Source organism: Lactuca virosa, chromosome 5, assembly GCF_052849685.1.
Source record: "Lactuca virosa cultivar CGN04683 chromosome 5, Lactuca_virosa_CGN04683_v6, whole genome shotgun sequence".
NCBI classification, from domain to species: Eukaryota; Viridiplantae; Streptophyta; class Magnoliopsida; order Asterales; family Asteraceae; genus Lactuca; species Lactuca virosa.
In genome coordinates this window covers 264,051,278-264,068,409 of record NC_136430.1, presented here as the reverse complement: position 1 = coordinate 264,068,409, position 17,132 = coordinate 264,051,278, and the positions used below count along the sequence as shown (strand labels likewise).

The 17,132-nt window shown below is 28.0% G+C and overlaps 1 protein-coding gene across 2 annotated transcripts; it reads right to left on the bottom strand.

Moving 5' to 3' along the window:
- Positions 1-209: 209 nt before the first annotated feature.
- LOC145115777 (3-hydroxyisobutyryl-CoA hydrolase 1-like) lies at positions 210-12,541 on the bottom strand. Of its 2 annotated transcripts, none has more exons than XM_079052138.1 (13): positions 12,362-12,541; positions 7,483-7,563; positions 7,342-7,410; positions 6,774-6,837; positions 6,535-6,698; positions 6,357-6,441; positions 6,017-6,102; positions 5,776-5,909; positions 1,635-1,695; positions 1,121-1,219; positions 943-1,044; positions 816-857; positions 210-644 (listed from the first exon to the last, which is right to left on the bottom strand). In XM_079052138.1, exons 1-13 carry the CDS (start codon positions 12,392-12,394, stop codon positions 501-503), a joined length of 1,164 nt encoding a protein of 387 aa, XP_078908264.1. In that variant the 5' UTR covers positions 12,395-12,541; the 3' UTR covers positions 210-500. The 2 variants fall into 2 exon arrangements, with proteins under 2 accessions (XP_078908264.1, XP_078908265.1); XM_079052139.1 differs by having other exon boundaries at positions 7,483-7,579; positions 12,362-12,533.
- Between the last annotated feature and the right edge of the window lie 4,591 nt (positions 12,542-17,132).

The following is a 17,132-nucleotide window of genomic DNA, read 5'->3' as shown; positions in this document are numbered from 1 at the left end:
TTAGGAACAAGAAATAAATTGTTATGCTCTAAAAAGGTAGTTAACTGTATACTAAAACATATTTGATATGTTTTCATACTAAAGCACTGGCTACATATCAAATGTCTAAGGGTTGCGTTGACCCTTCAAACAAGTTTATCTTATCTTCTTAAATATTGGTCAAACCAAATGCAAAGTTTGGAACCTAGCTTTGAGCATGCTCAACAGAATTTCAATGCAAAACAAAAAGAATGTCAAATTAAAACACATGTTTGTTTCTTTCAAATTCTTTATATTACAACCTAAAAATAAAATACCAATCGATAAAAAAAGACCATTTACATTTCAAAGTTTGAATGATCTCTCACAACCTAATATTATTTCAATAACTTGAAAACACTTGCAGAATGCATTATTAACGATGAGACTAATGAGATATTATTTATTAGTTTGTGATAGGCCAACCATATTAAGCTCTAAAGCAACAATAAATAAATCATATAGAAAACGAGTCCTTTGTTCTAGAGTTTTGATGTCATGGCTTTGGCTTTATCATATCGAAGGGGAAGTCGTAAAGGAAACCAATCATCGTCTTCGGTGAAAGATCTTAAAAAACACTTGGCCACCATTTCGTCACTAACTTCCTCTAGTTTTGAGGGCACCCACTATTAACATAAACTAAATGTTAGTGATATCATTAATTTAAAAATTTTCGCCATGAATTCAACATGATTGTTAGCATAAAGTTTTGTATTAACAACCACAATGTTCAGATAAATATCAATCGCATCAAAATTTAGTAGAGTAGACCGACTTCACTTTATAGCAACGTTTACCTGTGGTTTCTTATCTTTCTCAATCAAAATAGCTCTTGATCCCTATATAAAGAACATTCTAAGCACATGAGTTTAATTGATATCAAACATGTGATCATTCAAAATTATGTGTGAAATATAGAGCAACCTCATAGAAGTCATTGCTAACTGTTCGACGTAAAATATGTGAGATAGCAATGTATTCGGTGTCTAGACATTGCTCGATGTTTTGGGATCGACCTTGTCTAATCTGTCAAGGAAATTAAATATTTATATAGTAAATTTAGAATTCATAATGAAATTGTTGTAATCTTTACATTACTTACTATTCGTAAGAAAATCTTGAGACACAGTGGAGATGCGAATCTCATCGATCTTATTGCATTGTGAATCCACTTCTCTTGTACTTGGATAGCCAAGTGCTCCTAGAAGTGAATGTATCCATACATCAAGATGTTACGTTTTTGAAATATAAAGGGCTAAATGCGAATCTATGCAACCATTTTTCATCCTATTACCAATTTATGCAACTATATATATATATATATATATATATATATATATATATATATATATATATATATATATATATATATATATATATATATATATATATATATACTTTTAACCAATTTATGTAATAATATTTTAATTTGTTACATGTTTACTCTATATTGTTCATCTCTTACCAAATTATGCTTAAACTGATGAATGTTTAGTAACAAATTGAAATGTGTTTTCATAATCCATGTCAAAAAATTTATTTATGTTTTATAATTAAATTGGTAAACATATGAAAAATGATTACAAAAATATGCTTTTAACCCTAAATAAACTTACCAGTGAGTATAATATTTCTTCACATGATTTTCTCGAGAAGCATTGGTTGATCATGTCGAGTCTGGTCACATCAAATTTAATCAAAAGAAAAATAATGAGATCCGAATATAATATGGTTATTGGTTTTTAATGATCATCAATAGACGTGGAAAATCATGACTTGGTCTGCGGGTTGGTTAAACGCCAAAATGGGTTTAGGCGAACGGTAGATTTTTATGTGGGAAAACTGCAATAAAGTTCTTATATATTTGCCTCATAATCAATTTAGTCCCTATATTTTTTTTTCAATTAAGTCTCAAATACCGGTAATCGTATTCAATTTAACCATTTGATCTGGTCAACAGGTCATTTAACTTTCAAAAATTACATTTTTGGCCCAGATTTCAAATTTATTACAAGTTTGTTCCAAAATTTATACTTTTGGCCCAGATTTTAAATTGTATTACAAATTTGGTCCAAACTTTACCCTTTTTGCCCAAAATTTAGAATTTTTTTATAATTTCATCCTAACTTTAGTTTTTTTTACAACTTTTTTTCTCAAAGAATTGTTTCTAATATGTTTTTTCTTTATAAAATCATATTTATAAAAAAAAACGTATTTTCACATAAATAGCTGTGTATCTATTTTTTTTATAAAATCGTGTTTGTTTGTATTTTTTTATAAAAACGTGTTTGAATAATTTTTTATATAATACATGTTTGTATACATTTTATAAAATCGTGTTTCTATACATTTTATAAAAATGTGTTTGAATAATTTTTTATATAATACGTGTTTGTATATATTTTATAAAATCGTGTTTATATACATTATATAAAATGTATACAAACACGTATTATATAAAAAATTATTCAAACACGTTTTTATGAAAAAAAAAAGTAAACAAACACGAGTTTATAAAAAATATATAGATAAAATAGGTGTTTGTATACATTTTTTTTGTAAAATACGTTTTTGTATACATTTATTTATAAAAACGGATATATATATATATATATATATATATATATATATATATATATATATATATATATATATATATATATATATATACTTAATAAATACCTATTTTTATAACTAGATATTTCATATACAAAAAACTTTTTACAAAAAGTTTTTATATAGAAAATATAATATTTTTATGTGAATATACGTTTTTTTTTTTGTATAAATATGATTTTATAAATAAAAAACATATTAGAAACAATTCTTTGAGAAAAAAAGTTATAAAAAGAAAACTAAAGTTATGATAAATTCATAATAAAATGGGTAAATAACATAAAAAACACTCCGTTTACACTAAAATTCTAATTTGACACTGTGATTTTTTTTGTCTCAAATTTGACACTGTGTTTTCCAATTTGTTACAATTCTGACCACTTGACCGGTTAACCAGGTTACATGCTGATGTGGCATGATGACGTGTCAGTTTTGATGATGTGGCATGCTGACATGATATGGTGACGTGTCAAAATTGAATTTTTTCCACAAAAAACAGTAAGTTTTCACTTTTTTTCGATTTTGACACTAAGTTTAATTTTTTCTTTCAATTTTGACACTATGTTTTTTTGTTCCAAATCGAACATCATTTATCGATTTTTGTTCAATTTCGACCATTTTTCACATCTTATTAGAAGCTTATGGTTAGTTTGTTTCTCATGATATAACTAATGCATATTTATACATTATACTTTGAATGTAAAAAAAAAAAAAACAAAACAAAACAAAACAAAACAAAAGAAACACCTTGTATTTAAATAAAAATATGGTTTTTAAACAAAAAAAATATATTTATACGGTTTAAAATGTAATAAAAATATATATTTATTCGGTTTCAAATGGAAAATGGTCAAAATTGAACAAAATTGGAAAAAATGATGTTCGATTTGGAACAAAAAAACATAGTGTCAAAATTGAAAGAAAAAGTTAAACTTAGTGTCAAAACCAAAAAAAAGTGAAAACTTACTGTTTTTTGTGGAAAAAAAAATTCAATTTTGACACGTCAGCATATCATGTCAGCATGCCACATCATCAAAACTGACACGTCATCATGCCACGTCAGCATGTAACATGGTTAACCGGTCAAGTGGTCAGAATTGTAACAAATTGGAAAACACAGTGTCAAATTTGAGAAAAAAAAAACACGGTGTCAAATTAGAATTTTGGTGTAAACGGAGTGTTTTTATGCTATTTACCCTAATAAAATTCTAAAATTTAGGCAAAAAGGGTAAAGTTTGGATCAAATTTGTAACAAAAATTAAAATCTGGGCCAAAAGTGTAAATTTTGGACCAAATTTGTAATAAATTTTGAAATCTGGGCCAAAAATGTAATTTTTGAAAGTTGGATAACCTGTTGACCGGGTCAAAGGGTTAAATTGAATACGATTACCGGTATTTGGGACTAATTGAATAAAAAATATATATAGAGACTAAATCGATTATGAAGCCAATATGTAGGGAATTTATTGTAGTTTTTCTCTTTTTATGTTAATCAAAACATAATGACAGGTTCATGTTTTGTTAAGTTATCCAAACATTTTCTCTACTTTGTTAAATTTTATAAACATTTAATATATTAAATGCGATTATGAAATTTATATTGTAAATGTAATATTCTTTTTATAAAAATAAAGTTGACAACATTTGAATATTCAACTTTTTAGGGGAATTGACTTATCAGGGTAATTACACATCTGAAAAACTTCTTTTTTATACACATCTAAGTAACAACTTTTTTGGAAGTGTTCACATATGTATAATGGTCATATGTGAACACTTCCAAAAAATTTGTTACATAGATATGTATAAAATAAAATAAAAAAGTTACTCATATGTGAACAAAATGAAAAACTAATTACCCTAATTTCCCTTTTTATTAAGATTGTCGATATAATTATTAAATAGCTCACATGTAGAGTTGTTTTGGTAGCATAATTATTAAATAGCTCTATATATATAAGACATGAGCAATGATATCGATGTAGATAAAAGTTGCTTCTATTTTTTATATTTTAATTTTCTGTAATACATGGAGCAAACTTCATTGAAGATGATATTCTATTTTATGTTATTGGTCTCGATCTCTTGTACTTTTAGTCTTTAGTAAAATTTAATTTTTATATTTATTATCTTAAAGAGTAAAATTTTATAAAAGGATGACGTGTTTTTTTCCTGTCAAATCTAGAGGTTTTTTTTTTTCTTTTTTGTTTTGTTTTTTTTTTTGTTTTTTTATCAAAGGAGTGTATTTTAAAAAGATATGTACCAAAATGGTGTGGTTGTAAATATGTTAATCATTTAGGTTAAATTTTATACCAAATCAAAATTAGAAGGTAAATAAAAAAGAAGGAAAAATGAATTATGAGGTTAATTAGTTTTTGGTTTTGTTCATATTTAGGTGACTTTTTTTATACATATTTAGATAACGAACTTGTCAGAAATGTTCACATATGATCATTATGACTGGCTGTAGCTTGCTACATCCGGTCACAATGGTCACATGTAAACACATCCAACAAGTTCGTTATTTAGATGTTTATAAAAAAAACGAAATTACCAAGATTTAAACAAATAAAAAATGTAATTACACTGATAAGTCAATTTCCCAATTTTTATTCATTACTTTTTATTCATTTACCCATGTGATCAAGTTTCTTTTAGCTGATAATTTTATATACCCATTTGACACCTTAGCACAAAATAATGGTTAAATGTAATATTGACAAAGTTCTTTCATTTAATTGTTATTATATATAACATGTTTTTTCATTTATTCGGATAATAAGATTATACTTCCAAATATCGACCCAATTATAACAATATAATCAATAAGCGAAGTTGCATTCACTGTTATACATGAGTAAAATTTTTAAATACATGTTTTAATAAAAAATGAGAATAAGCCCTATAATTTGGCAAACTTTCATATTTCAATGTTTTTACAGAAATAATGTTGAAAACTAATATATTGTAATTAAAAATATATTAAATTAAATTATTACAAGAAATAAATAAAATAAAAATAGGTTGTTATATATCTCTTGCATTTATCCATGTATAGCATAATCAAAATCCATAAATATTAAGTAAATTAGTCCCAATTGGTCCCAATTGGCACATTTTGATGAAGAAATATTTGTGTACCTAGTAATAACACTCTCTGGCTTGACCTTTACTTCTTGTGCAAACTTGTTAATAATCATGGACATTGTTGTTACACTTGTTGCATCTGATGAAGCAACCATTTTTTCGAGAGCCTTCTCCATTGCTTGTATATTCTGCAAGAATTGGTAAGTATATGTAATAATCAAGAACATATTTGTGTTAATTAAGTGTGCCCATTTGTATAAAAATGTCATTGAACACATTTAAGAGAGATGAGTACCTGAGATGGGACAAAATGAGTTGCAAGCCCCATGGCAACCATCTCTGCTCCATCTAATCGAGCACCCGTTAATCCAATATATTCTCCTACACACATACCCTTGATCATTCATGCTCGTTTATGGTAGTGGAACAAATCATAAAATAAACTGTCCATTGTTTTACATATATAAACCCAATAGGTTTTACTATTTATCTATGGTGTTCTATTAAATAAGTTTTTTGTATGCCATGTTAAAAATATTTTTAAAGGATATTTTTAACTACTTCTTTAGAGAGGGACAGGGCCTCACTCGTCCTGCATATAAGTAAATGACAATGTACCATGCAGATGAGTTTACCAAAAGATCCAGGAAGTCGCGATAGAAAATAAGATGCACCAACGTCAGGAAACAATCCAATTGATGCTTCGGGCATGGCGAATATCTACACCAATGTTGTAAAAACCGCAACTTACATGATAAACATCGAACTTGTCAAAAAAACATGTAGCTGCCGAAAAAAGAAGAAGATAAATACCGTATTCTCAGTAACAATTCTAAATGTTGAATGTATCGATATTCCAACACCTCCTCCCATAACACTTCCATCTAGAATTGCAACCATTGGCTTCTTATATGTTGCAAGTAGGTAGTCCAAACAAAATTCTTTCCTATAATAGCTCGTTCCGAAACTCCAATGTCCTTTTTTTCAAAATAAAACGACATGGTCTTAATTGCATTTATTCTCGTTCGTAAGCATTAATATACGTCCCTTACCGTAAGCTACAAATTTAGAAGCAGATACGAGATCACCACCAACACAAAATACTTTGCCATTTGCCTGCTCATGAAGATGATGCGTTGAAAAATGAAACACTCATCAAGTAATAGTACTACATAATAAAAATATCTTACACTTTTTTGTTAAATAAACAGTTGAATGGGTTGAAAGGGTCTAAATGATCACATTATCACTTTATTAAACAACTTACATTACTAAATTTCTAATAGGTGCAGAAAAACTATGTTGTCGTGGTTAGATGACATTTTTTTTTGTAATGAGTATTTTCTAACGTCTTGTTGGTTTTTCAATAAAATTTCATCGTTAAAAAAAACTAATTAGGTTATTCTTTTAGTAACAAGTTTTTTTGCAATACTTTAACATGTTGATCATTGGGAAATTGCATAGAAATGCATTTAATAAAAATTACATTCAAGCAATGAACTTTCAAAAAGCAATTTAATCATACATAAATTGAATACATGTTATCCGTCGTATCTTATGCGACATTTTGCCATCTCTAGGTTTCGTAGATATTTTAAATCCCGAAATTATTTTTAGTACCTTTAGAACAACAAGCTTAACCATTGGATCATTCTCGTATGTTCTCAGTTTCTCAGATATTTTTCCCAACTGCAATCAATTTTGATAAAAGTAAGCAATTCAGAAGAATATTACTTTCACCATATTGTGGTTTTACAATACCATCTTATAGCTTAGGACATTTAGTTTTGTTGATCTGTTAAGTACTACTTTTCTTGCCCCCAAGATTTCCTCAAATATCACCTGCAAAAATCACAAACTTTCTAGCTTTATCATGCTAGTTTTTCCTAAACATAATCTTTATGTAAACATATATTTTTCACAAAGTTTTCTATTAATACTTATTTAAGGTTATTCCCAACCCATAAATTTTTACACCAAACAATGTGTCAAATATACCCAACACCATTGCTTACATCATTTTGGTGTTGGTGAACAACAAATCTGAATAAACTGAATGTGTAGCTTAGTTAGTTAAACTGTGATAGGCCTTTAGAATAAGCAAAAGAGACGTGCGTTCCAGACATAGAAATGGAAATGGAACAACAAATAGAAGTGTAGCGGTTGTCAAATTGAATAATTTAGATGGAACTGCATTGTCTGGATATTAATATTTTATGATTGGTTTAGACCAAATCCAAACTATTAATGCAGATTTCAAATTGGTTTTATCATTAAAATAAGAAAAAAATTAAACAAAATAACATTGTCTTAATTATTTGTTTTTAATACGTACATAGATTATGTATTAATGTATTATAATTGCTTTTTTAATTACACAAGAAGGCATCAAGATTCAAGACCCAAGTAAAAAAGAAAAGCCTTAACATATTTACAAAATATTGTTTCCTAACTCATATTCGTTTAACTAGAGGTGAACAAAATCCAAACCGCAAACTGAAAAACTGCAAGAAAACTAAAAATAGAAATCGAACATAAAACCAATGGATTGGTTTCTACTTATTCAAAAACAGAAATATCCATTTCGGTTTTAGGAATTAGAAAACCACAAAAAAAGGCAAAAAAAAACAAACAAACCTCTACATTTAACTTAATTCACTCGAGATATTCTCGTCTCATCAATATATTTTTTGTAGATTTAACTCAAAAGTCATAACTAAACAATTTAGTTTTATTATTATTACAATTGACTAGGGTCATAGATAACTCAGTGGTTTCTAAATTCGAATTTGACAACTCAAATTTGTTTATATTACAATTATATATTTTTCGATTTGACTCTTAAAAATTAAATTGTAAAATTGATCTAACCGAATTGTAATTTTGTTCAGTTTGGTTGAATTACAGTTTAATTCAAACTATTGAGATCCATATATTAAAAATCAAAATCAATTTGCATTCACTTGATAAATAAGTTTAAATCAAACCGATCCATTAAAACAAACACTCACTTTGTGTGAGATTTTTCTAAAAGAACACATTTTATATGGATTCATGTATCTTTTGGTTCTTAAAATATCTTTTATATATATATATATATATATATATATATATATATATATATATATATATATATATATATATATATATATATATATATATATATATATAAAAGGAAATTAGTTTGTTAGTTTTATATAATTAATTATTTTAATAAGAAAATCTTAAGTAAAATTTATTTGTTAGGCATTTTAAATTAGTATAGTTATATAACTAACTAAAAAAAGTCGTTCCAATGCAATATACTAATATTAATGTTTTGGATGTAAATCAAAATTAGAACCATAATGAAGCTTCATAATGGTTTTATTAAAAGGTGAACTATGAATCTGTGAGATTCAAAGCATTTGGTTCAACATTTTAGTACACTTGAATGATTCAACAACATATGATCCAGTTAGACTTGAGTATGTTGCTTAATGATTTCATTTGACATCCTTGCCCTTTCACCCTAGTACCCTTCGACACCAATCTAATTGCATACTTTTTCCAATCGATGTTTCTTGAGTGAATCCCATCTCCGGCTAGCGCCGCCACCCTGCCAACATCGCCTCTCCACAACGTCGCTCCTCTTCTAGCTCCTTCCTCTGCCAGTCCCAACATCACTGGTAAGACTCGCTTCTCCATCTCTGAAATTTCTTTTCGGTGAAACCATCTTTGGGAATTTGATTTCGAAAATTTACATTGTGTGTTAATTAAGGAAGAAAGATTCAATCATGTTCACACATAACTCATAATATTTTTGAATGCGCTTATTGTGCTTTGAAAGCGGGATTATCAATCCTAAAGCAACTTAATCATTATAAACTTTCGATACAAAACGACTTAGTGGTTGCTTGTTTCTCGATTTATAATTTTATAAGGAAATACAATATTCTTCATAAAATATTTATGGACTTTGAAAAGAACACTATGTATATTGTTGAGGTGTAAAGTGGAGAAAGTGATGGCACAAACATACACAGACATCGAATTGTGCTCATAAGGCAAGGAATATATGTGACAAGATTGTTAATCAAAGTTTTTCAAATGTTTTAAAATGAATTTGTATGTAAGGTTATAAAATATAATTATTTTCTCTTTGGATTTAGTATGTTTCTAGTGATTTGAAAGGATTTATGTTTAATTTGGCTTTTGATGATATTTTGTATTTTTTATAATTATTCGGCAATTTGATTCGGATATTGTATCGTTCAACACAACTATTCATATGCCTAATCAAACTGCATGTTTTCATTCGTAAGGTTAAAATGGTTAATTTTAATGTTTAGCACAATTATTTAGAGGTCTAGCCAAACAATATGTTTTCATTCAAAAACAAATTCATTCAAAGCCACTAAATCATCTCGATATAAGTTATTTAGAAGTTGCCAAACATTGTTGGAACAAAGCGATTCACACCGATGCAATAAAAAAACAAGAAAAAAAAAACAGATTGATTCATACAGACGTTGGATAAAAAGACCACCATTGTAATACGTAACATATGGATCAAGAAAAAAAAGAACAGTAACGGTAGTCGGTAACACACCGGTTATGGAATAAATAATAAGTATCAATTTGGTCTCACTACAAGTATTAAACAGTTTTTAATACATGGGTTCACCAAAAAAGGTGGGTTCCAATATTCCTACATACGGGTGTTCTCGACAAATATGTGAAGTTATAGTTTTTATTTTTAGAAAAAATATTTGATAGTTTACAAACATATAAAATTACATAAAATATAAATAAGTCAATTTGCAAAATTAAAAACTAGTTTTTTACTTAAAATAGCTTTTTAATTTAGAATTTTTTTTAACTAAAAAGTAAGAAGTCCCTACTATTTAATGAAATATTTTTTATTAGGTTTTTCTTAAAAACCAAAAAATATAAGCTTTCAAAAGTTGTAGGTGGAAGAAGGCTTAGATTTTTCTAGTTTAATTGGTTAAAGACTTGTTTGAAATGATTTAAAGTGTTTTAGGTAAATCATTATATATATATATATATATATATATATATATATATATATATATATATATATATATATATATATATATATATATATATATATATATACTTTACTCGCGCAAAGCGATGGGTTGCAGATAGTTTGTAACAATGGCGGTGAGTGGTGGTGGTAGATACTGAGTTTCGGGGGAGCGTATTTTAGGGTTTCATGAAGACCGATGGTTGAGAGTGGGATGAAAGATATAGTGGAAATGCTTTTATAACGTGTATAGGGTGTTAGACCGATTCAATAGGATATGTGGAGTACTTGGTTAAACTTTGACTCATTCACAGTTTTATCATCTTATTTATTTTTTCAATAGTTGACCGGATAAAATTTATTTATTCTACATGAATAAACAGATTGTAAATATTGAAGTAAGGTTTGTACCTCTTAAAATTAAGCCTTTGATCTAATTTGAATAATATATATATATATATATATATATATATATATATATATATATATATATATATATATATATATATATATATAGTCCTTATGTTTCATTCATTATAGAAAGGTCTCATGTCTAATCGTAAACTTATAGAAATCGTAATCTAATGTATGTATTTTAATAAAATTACATGAAACTAGGTTGTATTTTATAAACTTTAAAAAGTTACCGGAAAAGCAATAAGTTCAAAGTTCAAAATTTATAGACCTTTATATTTACAAATTACAAATACAACCTTTTGGATCAGTTTATTAAAATACATTAGATTGCTATTTATATTACACAGTTTTTATATGCTATTTTTATATGTTATTTAACACATTATTTGTACAAAAAAAAAATCAATAAAAACATTTGGTTTGTTATGATTCATTTTGATGCAAATATTTATACATCTTTATTCACCGTTAGGACTGTAAACGAATTGAATATTCAGCAAACTGTTTGTGAACCGTTCGACGGTAAGTTTGTTTATGTTCATTTATTTAATAAACGAACGAATATGAACATATATTTCTGTTCGTTTAGTTAAACCAACGAACATGAAAAATGGTATCGTTCATTTAATTATGTCCGTTAACGTTCGTTTATGTTCGTTTATATTCGTTCATTTAAGTTCCTTTTTTTGTTCATCTATGTTCAATTGTGTTTAATTACATTACTATATTATATAATCGTTTATGTTCATATATGTTCAATTATGTTTTTTTTTTATCTCCGTTCGTTTATGTTTGTTCGCTTATGTTCGTTTAGCATATTCACGAATATAAACGAACGAACATCAACAACGTCATTTGTTAAACGAACAAAAATGAACTATAAAATTCGTTTGTTTATCCGTTCATGTTCGTTCATTTGTTTGACTAACTTAAACGAATGAACATGAATAAGTCCTCTTCGTATTCGTTCGGTTTGTTTACAGCCATTCTCAGCGCATATTTTAACCTCTTAAACACCAAACGATAATAACGTGCATAAATAGTAATACAGTCATTATACAAATTCTGTAAACATACATAAATATTCATCAACTTTGCAGTATATAAAATTAGACTGATTACATGATGTATTGTTGTAGAACACAAAATCTGAGACCTATGGACAAAAAGAAGCAAAGAGTGAGAGAATTGTACCTGTTCAGTTTCTGAACGGGTGGAGAGAGCCATGGGCGATAGCTGCAACTTCAAAGGATGAAGATATTAAGAAATAATGGAGATTTTTGGTATAGATATAAATAATACAGTGTTGAACAATAAATACAAAAATATGGTACAAACAGTTAATGGCTATTAGGTCTTAAAACACAAAGTGTAACAAACAGTCCTTGAGTTTAACTTGTTTGATGATGTAGTCTATATTAAATTTCAGCAGTTGCATGTGTTAGGATACGAAATTGGCATAATAATAAAAGTGCATCTTCAGTTTCACCTTTATATTGTGACATTAATATTTTGCCCAAAATAAACGTGTACATGTTGAGTTTGTTTTCAAGAGACGTGTTGTTGAATCCTATTTGTTTTCAAATAATTTATGTTAAAAACATATCGAAAATTTTATACTACAAAACTTGAATATGCAACCTCAAACGAATTTTTCTGCATGCTCGATGACTGATTAATTAACTCCAACTAAATTGAAGTTATGCTCATTGAAATTTGCTTTGCTTTATAGTGTCTTTTTTTTTTTGCACGTTTTAATATATGACTCGACCAATAAAATTATCAAATTATTTTCTTTTTAGAAGCGTTTGCTGCCCCACATAAGAGAAAAAACACACCACGTTGATACATTAAAATGCCTCGTGAATTTATTCAATCTTTTTGTCTATATCACTATATATATCGGGCATGGGGTTTGATTCAAGTACTTATACTTTATTTAAGGATCGTGTCTGATATTATATGGCTAAAATTTACTTCAACTTTTATAAAAATTAAAGCACGTCGTAATTTTTAATGAATATATCAACAACAAATGACACATAATCATTAGATTAGAGGGATTGGTGTTGTGTTACATTTTACCACAATTCTTTTTATTATTATTTTTTTGCATGTCACGTAATAATAACAATGGGAGTGGTGGTATGTCTTAGCATGCTACATCGCTTTCTTTTAAATCGTTATTAATTTTATTAATTTTGATTATTTTTAACAACTAATAATTAAAAACATAAACATTTTAATATTAAAATAAATTACAAAACATCACTTAATACTAAAGTTAAAGGACGACTTAAAACATAAAAGCATGACTTCAAACATAAAATCATAAAACATGACTTAATAATTAAAATTGACTTAATACACAAAAAAACAATGAAACATAACTAAAACAAAGGGTCTTTCTTCGAGAATTGGTATTTCAACTCATCTGTGGATGGCATAATAAGATCGAGATTGTCAATCGTCCAAAGATAATCGGTCAAATGGCGATGAAGATCGGAATGGATAAAGAATTGTAAAGAATCCCCATTCTTTGTGTAAATTCTAGACCACCATATACTAGTGGTTGCGTCTTAGGGATGGCTTGATTCTCGTTGTAGTCATATATATTGTTTCCTTCATCTTCTAGTATCATATTATATTATGTAATATCATACACGTACATCACCTCGGTCATAGTATCTACTTCGCGGAACATTAATGGTTTAGCAAGTATTTGCCAAATCTCGTCTAGTGCATCAAGGTGGGTTCCATATGCCAACATATGAAGTACAACTATAAATTTTTGAATTGGATGAGGAAGTTGATGATGGTGATGATGACGGTGACATTTTTATAAAATGATGGAGGTTTGGAGAGATGTAATGAGAATTATGTATGTTGAAATGTGAAGGTTTAAGTGTGTATTTATAGTTGTTGGAAGAAATTTGACAATTTGAATTTTATAAAAAGAACGACTAGTTTTTAAAAAAAATGGTTTCAACTGAATAAAAAAGGTTGGTTTTTTAATAAAAAAGATTGGAATTTGATTAAAAGCATGTCAAATAGTCAAATGAAAGGTTTTGAACATACTAACACATAACATATGGTAGATGAATCATATTATAGTTTTCTAGTCAAATTTTCAAACTTAACCTTCAAGGATCCTATGTTCATACTATTATTGTAACACATGACAGTTAAGGTTACATACCTCTTTATTGGAAAAAAGATCTCTTTGCTTGCAATCTTGTTCTTGCCACTTTGATTGGATGTCAATGATCCAAACCAAAATCCCTCTAATGGAATCTCACATAAGAACACGAACTAAGCAACAAGACAACTCCTTGGAGAGGGGAGGAAAACCGCCAAAACACAAACCCTAATAGGCTTGTTCTTGCGTTGGATTTGGAGAGGCAAGATGGGAGGGACCGAATTTCCAGCTAAGGGATTGAGCAATTAGGGACTGATCACAAAGCTCCCTATTTATAAGCATACTGTTGCTTAATGCCAAAGCAACCACCTTTTTGCTGAAATTGCCCCTAGATTGTTCTAATTAATCAAACCTTTTAATTAATTAACATCAAGTCCATGTAATTAATTAATTCTTAATTCTAAAATCGATTCTAATTAATTTATCATAAGATGAAAAATTAATAAACTAATTTGTCCCAAATTCTTTTTGTCATTTATTTGCTCAATTAGGTCTTAAAGGTAACACAAAAGGACCATGTTATTATTAGAAATATTAACAATACTTATGATCTTGGACACGATTTCCAAAAGTCTCCTACTAGGACAGTTGATTAACTATATAAGGTCTAATGCTTTCAAATATTAAACAGAGAATATGTCATCCAATGCAACTGCCAATCTCTAATCAAATCAAGAGACATCCCTTAAATAAGAGAACAAATATTTCTTTGTTCTACAATATATATGTATGAACCTGAGAAATAGATAAGGGTCAATCTTATTATTTAAGATTATGTGTCCCGCTAAAGATTTGTGACAACCATATCAAACTACTAAATTGAACAAATCAATTTAGTCAGGGCTCGACCAAACACATAAATGTCATCACCAAACCATCGAGAGACCCATAGATATTGCTTCTCATGTTAGGGAAGAAGTAACAAACAAACTTCGACCATATAGTTTATGTCCACTGATCATGTCACACATGGACATACTCTATATTAGTTTCAGTTATGGATAACATTAGAGTAGACCAATTCATAACATAATTGTAGAGCAAAAACATCATGTATCTTTGTTTGAAGAATAAGAGATATTATCATCTTAAAATTACTTATTGTAACATCCCAAAAATCTAGGTAAAATTTTCATTTTTAAAGTTCAACCAAAAACCGTAATTGTTTACAAAAGATTGTTCTCAAAAGTAATAATCACAAATCATAGTATCCCAAAATCCAAAATCATAAAACCGAAAGGATGTGCACGATCACGTCTTAGCTTTCCCCCGATCATCTGAAGTACTCGAAACATAAAACTGAAAACCGTAAGCCAAAGCTTAGTGAGTTTCCCCAAGTACCACACACAACTAGAACATATACAATCATGCATGCTAGTGTTGGATTAGGTGTCTAAGTCCATAACTATAATTGGTATATACTTGAATTGATAGTAGCACGGTCCTTTTGGGTTGCCTTCAAACCTAGCAATTAGACAAGATGACTTTTAGAGAGAGAGAGATTAATTTATTATGTGATTGATAAATTAAAATAAATAGTTTATTAATATATAATGAGAATAACATATTAATGAGAAATAGTAATATTTAATTATGAATTAATCGTAAATTAATCAAAATTAATTTTGGGATTAATTAGACTAGTTAAAAGTACAGGGGTTAAAGTGTAATTGTTCAATAGTTGAACAAGAGACATTCTAGAACCTTCCTAGAGCCTTAGACGGTTTTAGGAGGAGTCGTAGGGTTCTAGAATTATCCTTGGAGGATAATCAGGAAACTGAATAATTGCCAATTCAAGATAATATTATTATATTGGTCTTAGGGTTACCCTGGGTTTCCAGGTTGCACTACATAAGGAACCCTAACCCTTAGATTTTCGGCCACTCCATATTTACAAGGGATAGCCGAAATTATACTCTCTCATCTCCTCTTTCTATAGTCTTCCTTCTTGCTAACTTGAGTGTGAACCATTAGAGTCACGACAATTGTAGTGTTTGCTTCCAAGAGATCTACAAGTGAAGGAATTCTTGTTATTTATTATAATAATAACAAGGTATGTATTCATCCTTATGAATTCAGATTTCATTAAGAAAATTTTTGTAGTTTGATTGTTCATAGTATGTTTCCTTTATGTGAAAGACATAGGTCCTTCTTAGGTTGCATGTGCCCTAATCATTTAACTGTTAAATGTTTTTCCACTTAGAGCATTGTTTTGTAACCTACATTATCTATCAGTGGTATCATAGCCTATGGCTATCTTTCATGTAATTGCACATTGGTGAATCGATCAAACAAAGTTTTTCGAATTTTTGCATCTCACGACGTGAGCATTGATGCTCACGACGTGCGATCTGAACATATCGAAATTTTTGAGTTTATCTGCCTAATCTGCTTTGGATGCTTTTATTTGGTAATTATCTGCTCTAAATATCTGCCAAATTTGAATTTGTTGAATATTTGATGATAAAATAAAAGCCTATAAGTTAGGAGATAAATCTTTGACTTGATTAATTATTTTACTAATTAATATGATTAATTTTTTAAGTGTGTAAATAATTAATTTAGATATTAATTGATCATAATAATTAATGTCAAATATTAATTGGTTTATTTAAATTAAATTAATTCTTTAATTTAGAAAATTTAATAAACCAAGTATTTTAGAAAAGTTTTGAAAATACATCTTATATATATTTACACATGTAACATTAAAAGTTAATTACTATATGTATAAGACTAAGTCAGTCGGATTGCAAGTATGTCTGA